This window comes from Aythya fuligula, chromosome 3 (genome assembly GCF_009819795.1).
Source record: "Aythya fuligula isolate bAytFul2 chromosome 3, bAytFul2.pri, whole genome shotgun sequence".
NCBI lineage: Eukaryota > Metazoa > Chordata > Aves > Anseriformes > Anatidae > Aythya > Aythya fuligula.
In genome coordinates, this window is record NC_045561.1 from 55,614,348 (window position 1) to 55,627,021 (window position 12,674).

At 43.8% G+C, this 12,674-nt stretch overlaps 1 protein-coding gene across 4 annotated transcripts in view; it reads right to left on the reverse strand.

Annotated features, from left to right (window-relative positions):
* Positions 1–12,674, reverse strand: part of PHACTR2 (phosphatase and actin regulator 2) — a 135,498-nt gene that overhangs the window by 71,914 nt on the left and 50,910 nt on the right. Inside the window, exon 1 of one of the 4 annotated variants that reach the window (XM_032183652.1) lies at positions 8,560–8,679. The exons of the other annotated variants lie outside the window; for them this stretch is intronic. Within the exon in view, the coding sequence (XP_032039543.1) occupies positions 8,560–8,608 (49 nt within the window). The 5' untranslated portion in view covers positions 8,609–8,679. Of the gene's footprint in view, positions 1–8,559; positions 8,680–12,674 lie in introns of those variants that run through there. 4 annotated transcript variants of the gene reach the window in all.

Below are 12,674 nucleotides of genomic sequence, written 5' to 3' on the forward strand. Positions count from 1 at the left end.
CAAACTCTTCCAGCAAAAACTTTTGTCCTCTCTTCAGAATCATGTTCACCATACAGTAAACGTGATGGCACTGTCAAACAACAGGCTTTAAAAGCCAAGCGTCATGGTCATGTAGTTTCTGCAATGCTTTGTAGTTCACATCTCCTTTTTCTTGCTGGCTCATGTTCTGCTACTCTCTCTGACTTCCCTTCCAACTAAACTATAGACCATCTTTCATTTTTGCCTGGTGCTTGTCCAACTCTTGACAACTTGGCTTTATCCACAAACTTCAAGTTGTTCGTGTTATTGTTCACTCACTTGCACATACATAGCTTCTTTCACATCTCACAAATGGGCCTTATGTAGTTCTTCCATATTCCATTTCCATGTTTCAAAAGTGGCAATATTCAAGTAAGAAACAACAACAGCATTTTCTTCCCAAATTACCAAATCTGTTATCTTCTAAGAAGAGTTGGACCAGCCTTCAAAATTCCGCAATTGCAGTATTTAAGCACAGGAACTACTCTACAATTAGTGAAGTTGTTTTAAGTCACATATGGATTTTTAATACTAATTATTAATACTAGTATTTTCCTTATTTTTATGAATCACTTGAACAATTCATCAGAAGAGGAGGCCCATGCATGATGGTATAACACACAGGACAACAAAACCACTACACCCTTCTTTGTGTCAACATGAAAGAGGCCAGATTAACAGTGTACTAGAACACTACTTCACATTTTCAGAACAAGAATATTCGTAGCATCTGTGCCAAAACCAACACTTCCTTCCACTCAGAAATGCAATAAATTTACAAAACTGCAAGGAACAAGCCAGTAATCTTCAGACACATTGAATACATTTACAGGAAAGGAAATACAGAGCCAGTTTTGAGCTATTACCAATGAAATGAATTATAACACATTATATATGTGTACTTTAAATGTGCCCAATTTCTTGGCAATTAATTGTTTGGTGTTTTTACTGCTTGTCTCACAAAGACAGCCAGTATCTAACAATCATTCCCCACCAGCTTATAATGACTTTAAGTGGTTACAAGTCAAACTGCTTGACTGTACCCCACTGAATCTACGTGTTTCATAAAGACGAAATGAAAGTGTCAGTTCTTTGATTACTCACAGGATTTGGGGAGGGGGTGAATGGAGTGGGAGTGTTTAAAGAAAAAAGCCCCCAGGAGATTAGTTCTCAGCCTGGCTGACTTTATATTGCTTGTTATGACAGGTAAGCTTCAGGTAAGTTGGTCTCTGGGGGCTATAAGCAAGGAAAACATACAAGATAAAAGTCACAAAGCTGACACTCCCTTCCTATTTGCAGCTGCATCATGTTTTTGCCTCAGGATGCTACTGCGTTGGTTAACATCGCCTGCTTGGCAGCCAAATATTAGAAATCTCCATGCGTCCATTAAACAGCAGAGGCTGGAGACCTACAAGCCACACTGAGGTTTACCAGAGCCTCATGGGTCGCAAAGTGCTGGTTAGGAATAAGTATCTCAGGCCTCTCACTCGCTATAGTATCTGCAAAAACTGGCTAGGGGCATATTAGGACGTAACTGGGGCCTACAGCATTGTGACTCCTCCATGAACTGCTGTGCCTTTTGGCATCGGTGCAACAACACACATCGACATAGATTAGGATCTGGGATACATCAGCAGAGGCAGCAGCTTGCTGAGGACAAAGACAAGGACACTGGCACACAGAGCTGGCTTCCCAGACCCAATTTCACTCCCGCTAAGTGCTATTTTATGTAGCTCAGGTAGCTACCAAACACAGGCTTGGATCCAGACCGCTTTCTGTTGCCTGTGTCTGTAGTTGCCTTGACCACCGTTTTCTGCTGGTTTGGGCAGTGAGAGTGTAGACATCTCGCAACACAAATTAAAAAGCACATTTGCAGGGAGGGGTGCAGGTTAAGCTCTAGGAACAGGACTGGCCTTCCTGAGAGCTTGCAGTGGTAGGACAGCGGTACCACAGCCTGGTTCTGTTCAAGGAAACATCACGCAGATTCGCTGGTAGCCAATTATTGGAACCGGGAAGGGAAGAGGCAACACACACTTTGCTGTTTACATCTTTTCAATAAAACTTCATTTTCATAAGGGTATCGTTGTCACAGGCTTTTGTATAAATAGTCAGACCTGCCAAGTAGCAGCGTTATCACAAGTTCACAGTATTATATAGAAGTGTGGCGTCCAACTCACAGATAGCCAATCACCACAAACCAGACAGTAAGTCAGTACTTTCACATTTTTTCCTCATTTCACTTGCATGCAACCTGCCTGCATATCCCTGGCTACCATACAAAATGGCAGTGCAGCCGAGATCCTCATTTCTCCCTAGCTTTTCTTCCCCACTTGCACTGATCATAACGGCTGTTCAAAGCAGTGAGAAAACACAAAGGTAAACAGGACTTTCACTTTGGACAGAGACATTGTTTCCAGATGCCTGAAAACCAGAACAAATTCGTTCCTACGCAGTAGCCTTGTATAAAGGCTGTGAGCAACTCCAGTCTGAAATCAAATTCCCTACTAACAAGCCTCCACGTGATGGAGGGAGGTATCTGCATCATCTGTATAGACTATTAGTCCAAAACACCGTATGGATTGCAAATAGGCAAGGCTAAATTGATTCACAAAGTGTAATGTTATAACCCAGCTCAGAAAATAGAAAAACAGCATCAAAAACAACAAGAGGTACCCCGGCAAACTTCCACCTCTTTTTTTCCTTTATGCCTAGCACCGGCCCTGCCCAGACACACTCAGATGAAAATCCCTCTATCACACTGTCGCGGATCCCATCAGAAAGAGCAGAGGATCAGGAATCCCACTAGAGAAGGCAATGACGGGACTCTTCAAAAAGCACTCCTCCTCCATATGGGGCTGAATGGCACCTGGTTTGGGCATTTTTGTGGATCAGAAATGTCTTTCTAGCCATTGCTACAAGTGAAAAACTACAGGCAAAAGTAAATTCCAGAAGCAGGCTAAGTATTGGCTGAAGTATTTGTAAATAATGCGTCTGTGATTGCTCCAAAGCATTAAATGCACTCTATTTTTTAATCATCATGTTCTAAAAGAACTAAAGCAAAAAAAAATAAATCCCAACCCAGCAGTGATTCAGAAGTACTTTTCAGAAATGTTACCACATCTTCATTTTTAACCCTAGAAATGCATCATTGTCCAAAACACCTAAAGGATAACTTTAAGTAGGTAAAAACACATGAAGTAAGGTATTAACATTAAAGCATTTCCTGCTTTTAATAGGTGGGTCTGTGATAGGGCTCAAGCACTGTCAAGGACTTGGGAGATCTTTTTTTTCTCCTTCTGGAGGTGTATTAGGCCCACTGAGCGATTTCAGGTAAGCTGTCCTGCTTCCTCAGCCTCAGTCTTCCCATTTGAATCAGGGAATATTATGAAAACAACTGGAAAGTATTTTGGAACCTGTAATTAAAAAATGCCATCTAAGAACATTATTATCCATGAGCAGTAAGAAAGCTGAGGAAGAGGATCTAGGAAGGAAGGACAACTGATCCAAGGGGCGGCTAAGATCTTACAGAGTGGGATCAGTTTGCAGCGTGCCTTAGCACAGGGGGCTCAGGAAATGAGAGCTTCTGGGAGCTTCTGGGGGGAAGTATTGGGGTGGTCACCTGGTAACACAACTCCATACTAACACAGTCAGCACGCTGGGCTTCACAGCCCCGCCGGCACTGACCTCCTTGGGGTCAGTTCTCATTCTCATAGCAGATGAGGAAGATGATGGCTAACACTGCAAACAGGTAATTAGCAACTACCAAACATCAGCACATGAAGCCATCTCAGCCACCGTGCCAGAAAAGAAAGGTCATCTCTGCTGGCAGCAAAAGGGACAACTCTTGGTATCCCTGAAGCAGCTTCAGTGCGAGAAGAGGCAACACACTGCCCCATATATAAACAGTGATTCATTTCACATGGTCACACTTGGACCTTCCCTGACAGTGCAAACCAGAACATGGTTTTGGGTACTGAGACCCACATTTACACAGGAGTTTCTATTATTTTGGTGTTTCAACTCACGACACACAAGGACCAACTTTTAAAAGGTCTAAACACAGATCCCATTAGCAATAGGTGAATTTGTGGTTACCCATTCTGTCTGAAAACACGGGCTTTTGGGGCCTTTGACAAGGTATCTAAAATATCCAGTCCCTCAGCCCAAATTCTGGGTCAAACTGCCCACTTAATTAGTCCAAATCCTGGAGCTACCGCATCTTTGGCCCCATCTGACAACCCAGGTAAGATGAGAAAGAGTTGCCCATGCTCAAGATCCAGAAAAACAGAAAAGCTTTGGATGCAAACTTAGCAGAAACTGAAAACAGATTTCCCTTTACATTGCAGTTATAACTCTCCCAGAACTTACAAAAGCATAAAAAAGGAACAAAAAAGGAATAGGATTCCCAGTGCAGTACTGTGAGGATTCAGCCTCAGAGCCCTCAGTCAATTTAAATCTGGGAAAAAAAAAAAAGCACCAAAGATGATGCTCTCTGCCAAGAATTTCCTCTGAGACTGTGGGCAAGTCATTTAGTGCTTCACCTCAAATGGGACTTGACTCTTCAGCTGAATATCTTGCCTTTCCTTTCTTTAAAGTGCACCAGTAACTGAAATGACCGGCTAACAGGTGTGTTGTGAGTAGCTCAGTGCACTTGTAAATGCTTTGAGATGCCCTGCTGTAAAGTGCAATGATGTCAAAGTTCCTCCACTTTTAAAAGGATGAGAAGCTGGAAGCGAAAAATAAGCTTTATTTTTTTTCCCCCCAATTAGGAATTATTACTACAGGGGCTTTGTCTGCGCCTTCAGATTTGCAGTGGGCTGAGTCAGGATGAAAATTTAAGGCTGTTGCTGAGTATCTCCATAGGAATTGAAATTCTTGCTCCAGCACAGCATCATCAGTAGGGCTCAGAAGTAGCTACTACTGAGGAGTGCTGCTGGAATAACTTCTCTTCCACGACAAACCCTGATAATCAACTAATTTGTCTGTCAACACCTGGAACTGCTGAAACAAACATCAGTTCTCCATTTCATTTCAGAATTAAGATAAGTTTGCACAGTTAAGGCAATTACAATTTCTCTGCACAGACACAGGTGAAGCTGCTGGTTTCTTGTCAATTAAGAGGAAATCCCATAATGCCAAGAGAGATGAAAAAGAACAGTCTGAGAAACATGTTAACTTTTGACCTATGGTAATTATTTCACTGAGTGCCAAAATCAACAAACAACAGGATCCTGAGAGTAACTGCTTTCATCTCATGGGGTGAGCTGGGTGGGAAATGGTTTTCCTGTGCTGTCGAAGTACATTTTCATGTCCTGGAAAAAAAAAAAAAAATCTGGTCTATAACAGGATGAACCCAAGCCTGACAATTTGTGCTCTGTTTCTGCTAAATGTATAAGATGAAAGGAACTCCCACCCATCCCACAGTAAACAGACCCATGGACTACGCACGTACGCAGCTCTTTGCAGATCAGTAGAGGGATCTGGCCCCCGTCTTCAGCTCACCCAACTGAACACATCAGGGCAGGAGGTTCTTGAGACCTGCCCTTTACAGCCTGCTCCTTCCCCTCTACACACTCAGCTGTGCTCCAAAGACTCCATACAGAACTGACAGATGCCCTTCTAGGAACACCTGTAGACATGTTTTTACCATGTCTCATTTTTTGACAAGTCATAACCATGAAAAAAAAATCACCAGAAGTCTTTTCCACCCCATTGAAAATACCGTTTTCTTTTTTTTCCTTTAAGTGTTTGCTTTGCAATATGACAATCACGCTTCCACTTGAGGACTCAGCTGTTTGCCAGTACTCTGTGTGGTACTGAATCACCCCAGAACAAACCCAAAAGGAAAAAACGCACAAATCTTATCTTTTGATAAGCTGTTTATCAGAAAGAAGTAATAGCCTTTGCATATGAGAGCTGATAACCCCAAAAAGCACCGAGCCCAAGCCAATGAATGAAGAGAGAGCACTTCAATCAAGTCCTGCCAGGCATAGGATAATCACAGAAGAGGAAGGAAGATGAACAAGGACAGTATGCACTCATCCTTTTCCACGTATCTATGCTGTCTTGCTATCACTGGCCAATTCCTTTTTTCTCTTCACAGTTGCAGAGCACGACAAATAACAAACAAGCTTTAGAAAATTAATCTAAATGCCAGAAAAGTTAGAACTGAGGGAGAGGAGGAGCAACAGATTGCCTGCTGAGTGTTCACAGACAGCTAAGACCTGCTTTGCTGTCCATCTACCCATTACAGTTAGGGGAGGAGACCAAAGCCCAGATTCTCCTCACCAAAATACTTGAACACTCACAGTGGACAGCAAACTCCAGGGAAAGAGCATTACTGCACACAAACATTGCATGTACTGGAAGCTGCTGGAAGGCAGTGGGACACAGAAACACGATTCCTTCTCTCTGGATAGAGCTCTGCTCTGGCTGGTGTGAACATGTATTTGCTGTGATGAGAACTTACAGTTTTATAGGAAGGCCTCAGTCTTGCACTTCACCCAGTGGGAAAGTGCCAACAGGACGTCGGGCTGTTTAAATATTTCAGTTTATATTTCCCTTTCCAAGAGTAAAATCTTTTATTTAAAGTAAATCTTTAAAGAAAAGAGAAAAAAAAAAAAAAAAAAAAAAGCAGGACATTGGATTGTGCTCATACTGAGTATTGTATTGTACAGTATATTATATTTATTATAATACCCTTTCAGGAAAAATCTTTTATTTGAGTTTTCTGTATCAAACCATTTTCAGCCTACCAGCCCAGCTAAGGCCCTGCTGTAATTCACCAGTATTGTGCCCAGAAAACAGTCCCTCTGAACCCCACATGGGCACATGAAGGGCATGAGAGAGCAGGATCACAACCCCTAAAGGCTGGCGTGTTTGGGGAGAAGAATGGAGCCAACAGGCAAGCGACTTCTCACAGCTGCTTTTGTTTGGCTCACGAGGGATCTGAATGCACTATTGATTCCTTGGCACTAAAACACTAAAACTGTGCGTACAAGACAGGGATCTCCTTCAACTCTAATCTCTAGCAGCTGTCAAAGACTTAAACAGCTTGTCGTTGGCCGGCATGCCAAAATCAATGAAGATTTTAGGATTCCTTGTGTAAGGGGCGATCAGTCTCAATCGGAAGCAACAGGAGCCAGCCCCCACCCTGACTGAGCTGGACCAAGCATCCCAAACTTCGTGACTTATTGAGCATTCAGGCCACGTCCACACAGCAGATGAGAGAAAATACATAGCTCTGCCCCTCATGAATGTACCTGCCCCAAGGGCTTCTCACTGAGGACGTGCTCTCCCAACATTCCCAATGGGGCTGAACCTGCAGCAGGACTGCTCTTCTGCAAGACCTCCTGAAGGCTCCAGCAGTGTCTGAACCCCATTGCTCTTAAATGGGTGATGACAAACATTTACCAAGGTGACATTGTTATAATCTACACCTTCAGATAACAGCCTCTTACTGCTGCTGATTGGAAATACCATTTTCTGTTAGGGAAATATTCAAGGGTGATGTTCTTTTCTTGTAGTAAAACCTACAAATCCAGCCCAGGTACAGTGCAGTCACATTCTGCGGAGACAATGCGAGCCCCACAACTATGATTTGTCAAAATACAGCCCCCCTCCTGCCAAAATAACCTCAAAATACACTTTCGCACATAGCAGCTCTGACACATTTTGGTACAGGACGTTTAACAAAAGCTTTTAACCCATACATCTGTTTCCTCACAGCTGTTTCCTCAGTGCCTACCTCGGTACAACCCTAACGTGCTGGCTGCCGGGCGAGACCTTCCGCAAGATTTAGGCATTGGAACGGGCTGCACAGGGAAGTGGTGGAGTCACCATCCCTGGAGATCTTTAAAAGACGTTTAGATGTAGAGCTTAGGGATATGGTTTAGTGGAGGACTGGTTACCTAACCAAAACTGTACTTGAACGTCCCATGAAGACAAGAAGGAGGGGAGGGGAAGGGGATAAAGGAAGCGTGTTGGACTGTCTCCTAGCAGACAGAACATTCCTACATTAAGAGCAGTGAGAGAATCGAGAATAAAGTTCAGAAGATACAAAGGACTACAATGGGATATGTTTGTTTGTTTGTTTTAAACGAACGCAAGGGAAATAGACGCGGAGGAGAAACGCGTGCAGTGCCGTTTCTGCAGGAAGCCTCAGACCTGGCTGGCACTAACCCAGCCCCTACACCCCATGGCTGCGGGAAGGGACCCCCAGGTCCTTCCTACCTCCAGAAAGCCCCTCCGCAAGTAACCGCGACTCCTCAGTCCCAAACAATAACACTGAGAAGAAGTTCGCCTCGCACGCTCTGCCTTTACTCCCAACAAATCCCGCTCACACCGCGACCCGTCCCGCAGCCAGATGGGCTGGGCGAGGTGCCAGCAACCCTTTCCTCCCCCCTCTTTTTTTTTTTTTTTATTTTTTTAATTTCTCCCCGTTTTCCCCCCCTCCCATCAGTTACCCGGGGAGGGTAGGGCAGGGAAGGAGGAGCCCGTGGCCGTGCCGGGCAGAGGGGCTCAGGCGGCTCCGCTACTCACCGCCGTGCGAGGAGGGCTCGGGCAGCGTGGAGACCGAGGTCTGCCCCATGGCTCGGCCGGGAGGCGCCCCGCCGTCACGCCGCCCTCCGGGGGCGCAGCCTCCTCCTCCTCCGCGGCTGCAACCGGGGGACGGGGACCGGGACCGGGGCCGGGGCCGCGCCGCCCGCCGGCGGGCGGGGGGCGGCTGGTCCCGGAGCGGCGGCGGCGGCGGTGTCCCGGCGGCCGCCCCTCATGCTGCCGGGGCACGGCTCCGAGCGGGACGGAGGCTCCGGCGCCGCGCCCACCGCGGCCCCCGCCCCCGGCACCGCCTCGGCCCCGCGGGGGCCCTCCCCGAGGCCGGGACGGCAGCCCCCGGCAGCCAGCGCTGAGAAGGGGCAAAAAGGGACACTGGGATCAGCCGAGGGGGAAGGCGTGGGGCAAAGAGGCATCGTGTAGCACCCGGGCAGAGGGAACAAAGTTTCTAGTTTTCGTTAGTATTTTTCTCTTGCTGGATAATCCGAGCCCTGCTGTGGGCTTAATCCTAGAACAAACAGGTAACTGTTGGCCAATAGAGGAAAAAAAAAAGAAAAACGCACACAAAAACCATCCCAAGTGCTTAGTGGTTACTGCTGCTCAGTACCTAGGAACAAGCACGAAGATGCATCACGCGAGGGCACAGAAAGCTCTTGTGAAGAACACGCCAGAGAACATCTGTTAGTGAGACCTACGCTGAAGTTAGCACGGTTTTGTGTGGCCTGGAAGTCCTAGAGAGGGAGGCTGAGGAGATTTCTGGCCTTCCTGTGTGTTCGTACTGCGATGGTGTTTTGGGAGCTGCAGAACTATGAGGCCCGTGCTCAGGAAGCAAATTCAGTAACAGCAGCAGCCGCTTAGCCTGGCATCAGTCACAGCCAGAAGAGTCTTGCAGTCAACTAAAACACAACAAATAGTCAAGAATACTACACCAATCTTCATAGTTTTTTTATAGAAAACTAGTCTTGGTAAACAAACGTATTCCCTTGTTGAATGCAATTAACACGTTCAGTTGCCAAAAGTACTGGCTTGAGTCTAACGGACTTCCATCAGGTACCTGATTTATTACAAGAGGAAGAAGTGAGGACAACTCCAAATTACTAAAGCACAAACAGATGAAGAACTAGATAAATGAAAAGACCAATTGCTTGCAGGGCACTAACATTTAATGAGGGTGCTTCTGTTGGGGAGCTGTAGGGACTCTCAGTGCTTTCATCGGCCATCTAGAGAGGAATTATTTCAAACAGCTCTGAAAGGCCAAATAAATCACTCCTGGCAGCAATTTTAGGTGGAGTAAATATTACCAGAGTGATAACAAGGACACGGCAGTCACAGTTATCTGGATTATTTAACGAACTCAGCTCATTCAACCAAGTGAGTTTGAATAGGGTCAGAAGAACAAAATCAGACCTGAAGGACTAAGCAAAACAGCCTGCAGAGCTGTATCTGAGAAAGCTGCTGTGTGTGAGCTGCTGCTGATGCACAGGAAAGGTAATGTTCTCATTTGGATGTGCAAATAGGAAAATGGTAAGTAGAGATACAGTTACATCATTGTGCTTCTTACCAGACAAAAAACAACAACACTATAACACTATACAGTTTCTAGTGCTGCTGTCTGCTGCTTTAGAAAAACCCTGAAGTTAGGAGACAACTCAAAATCCACAAGATGAGATGCAAAGAGCAACAAGTGCTCTCCAGCAAAAGGCTTGGTGTGGATGTGCACAGGAAAGACTGACACAGGTGCTGCATTTCAATATACAAGTGCAAGAAGAGCAAGTACTACAGTGCTCCTGGCAATCCAGGAGCCCCCTACAGAGCACTGCGTTGTAGAAAAGTGGAAGAGACACCTACAGAGACACCAAACTGAGCTATGCAGCAGGAGTTAAGAAAGAGGCTAGAGGAGATGCTCTCATGATCCCTCCTTCCACACAAGGAGAAGCTTCTTAAACAACTGAATCCTAGCACTTCTTTCTCAGAAGATGGTGGGTTTTTGTTTTCCCAACAATTCCCCACATTTATTACCTTGAAAAATGACTTTAAAAGGGTTTGTTTTGAGAAACCTGAATTCTCCCTTTGGAGTTACTTGTAAACAGGAACATAAAAGTGCTCCTGTCTGCCTCCAGTGGATCTCATTAATTTTATCAAAGGAATTTGTGTTCCCCTACCCAGTTTACAATGCAAATGTATAGATCATCTGTCTACAATGATTCCTGTGAAGGTAATAAACTCCTCAAAATCTATTCATAAGCACATAAAACGGGTATAGCTATCACATTCTCCAGTCCAGGTGAATTAAATGTCAGTACTTTTCCCCCCCCCAAAAAAATAATTGATGGTTGTGACTTTCTTTTATATAACTCCTTTGCAGCCATCTCATTGCAAGGGTCCTGTCACCACCATACATCAGTGGTGCTTAGCGGTACGTCGCAGAACTACTCAGGTAGGATTACTACTCTACAAAGTCAGGGAGTTCAATTCCAGTTTAGGGAAGATAAACATGAATTTATAATGCTAACAGGTTGTAGGCATATCATATAGAATAAGAAAATGAAGCTTCTGATTATAAAACTTACCAAAAGAGCAAGTTTTCAACAAGAAATAATTTACTTGCATTAGCACATTTAAAGGTGTTATTAAGGAGATTTATATTTGTGAGGGACAAGGTGCTGGGAGCATCCAGCACTATCTCCATAGATCCTTTATTCAGCCTTTGCAAAGTGGGCAATAGCAAACACTCTCTCTTGTTTCCAAATAGGGAATACTAGTTAAATATGAAATATTCATTAAAAAATAAAATATTTTAAATAGCACTGATCTATAGAACATTTACATGTATGTCTCTTTCTGCTTTATGTCCTGCCTAGAGATGCAAACAAGTAATATATTTGTTGGGCTACTCAAGTTACAGTCATTAGTGATCTTAAATTGGGGAAAAAACAGCACTTTTCTGCTTAAATCTTGCTTTTTAAGGTGTTAGATTTAAGAATTCACCTTATGACTCACTAATGAGAGGGTACCCTGAATCCTCAACAGTGTGTGAGAAGACATCTACCAGTATCAACTATGAAAGAAACTGGACAGTCAATTATATATTACATTTCTCATATGTAGAGCTATATTTCTGCAATTGCCTCCACACAGAAGAGATTCTAGCATCCTACTGACATTCCCCTATGAGCATCTACACAAAAAAAAATACATTTAGTACTCAGTTGTCTAGAGACTTTCAATCTACAGTATGTTAGAGATATTTTAATCTGTGCAGTAAATTTCTTGCCATGTAGTTGGCTTTCAGAAAAGTTAAGTTTACTATATTACAATATATATGTCAATATATATTGTACATATATATATAATATATACATAATATACATAATATATATCAATAACAATTGATTCTAGCAGAGATTTGAGATTGCAATTAATACATCTGTATGAATGCACTTTTTTTTTCTCTTTTTTTTTAGGATTTATGTGATTTATTTATGAGGTGTTTGGATGTTTTTTCCTCTTCATCTTTAAAAAACAAATGAGAAGAGACACAAATGGACTACCCGGTCATTTGTAGTTGTAATGGTCTTTATAAAACTGTGGTTTCTTGAAGTCCAGACATACACGCAAAGCTAAGAATGTCCCAAAAGATAAAAGTGAGTATTTCAAGATTAAAATTTCCACTTTAATTTTAGCCAGGGCTAATCTTGTGCTGAAGGAAATGCTGCAAGAAGATGTTGAAACATGGACATGTATTCCAGCCAGGTGGGGAAGCTGAGGTTCACCTGATGGGTGGCACAGGTGCCAGTAAGTGGTGCCCAACTGCCCTGACACAATGCTCACATAAATGTGGTCAGTGGATGTGGTGTCCTATTTAGGTTTTGGTGTCAGAACTGTGGTTATCTGATTGCATCGTGCTACCTGCACCTTTCTTCCCTTCTTGTCCCAGGTTATTGTGTTGGGTACCATAGGAAATTCTGTTAAACTCTGTACTTGCTCAGATCTTCCACCAAAAGAGGAAGAATAGCTTCTTAGTGAACTTCAGAAGGTTTGTAGAACACAAACACTGCACATTGTATAAATGGCTAGCATGAGATGTCTGTACTGGAGAGAAT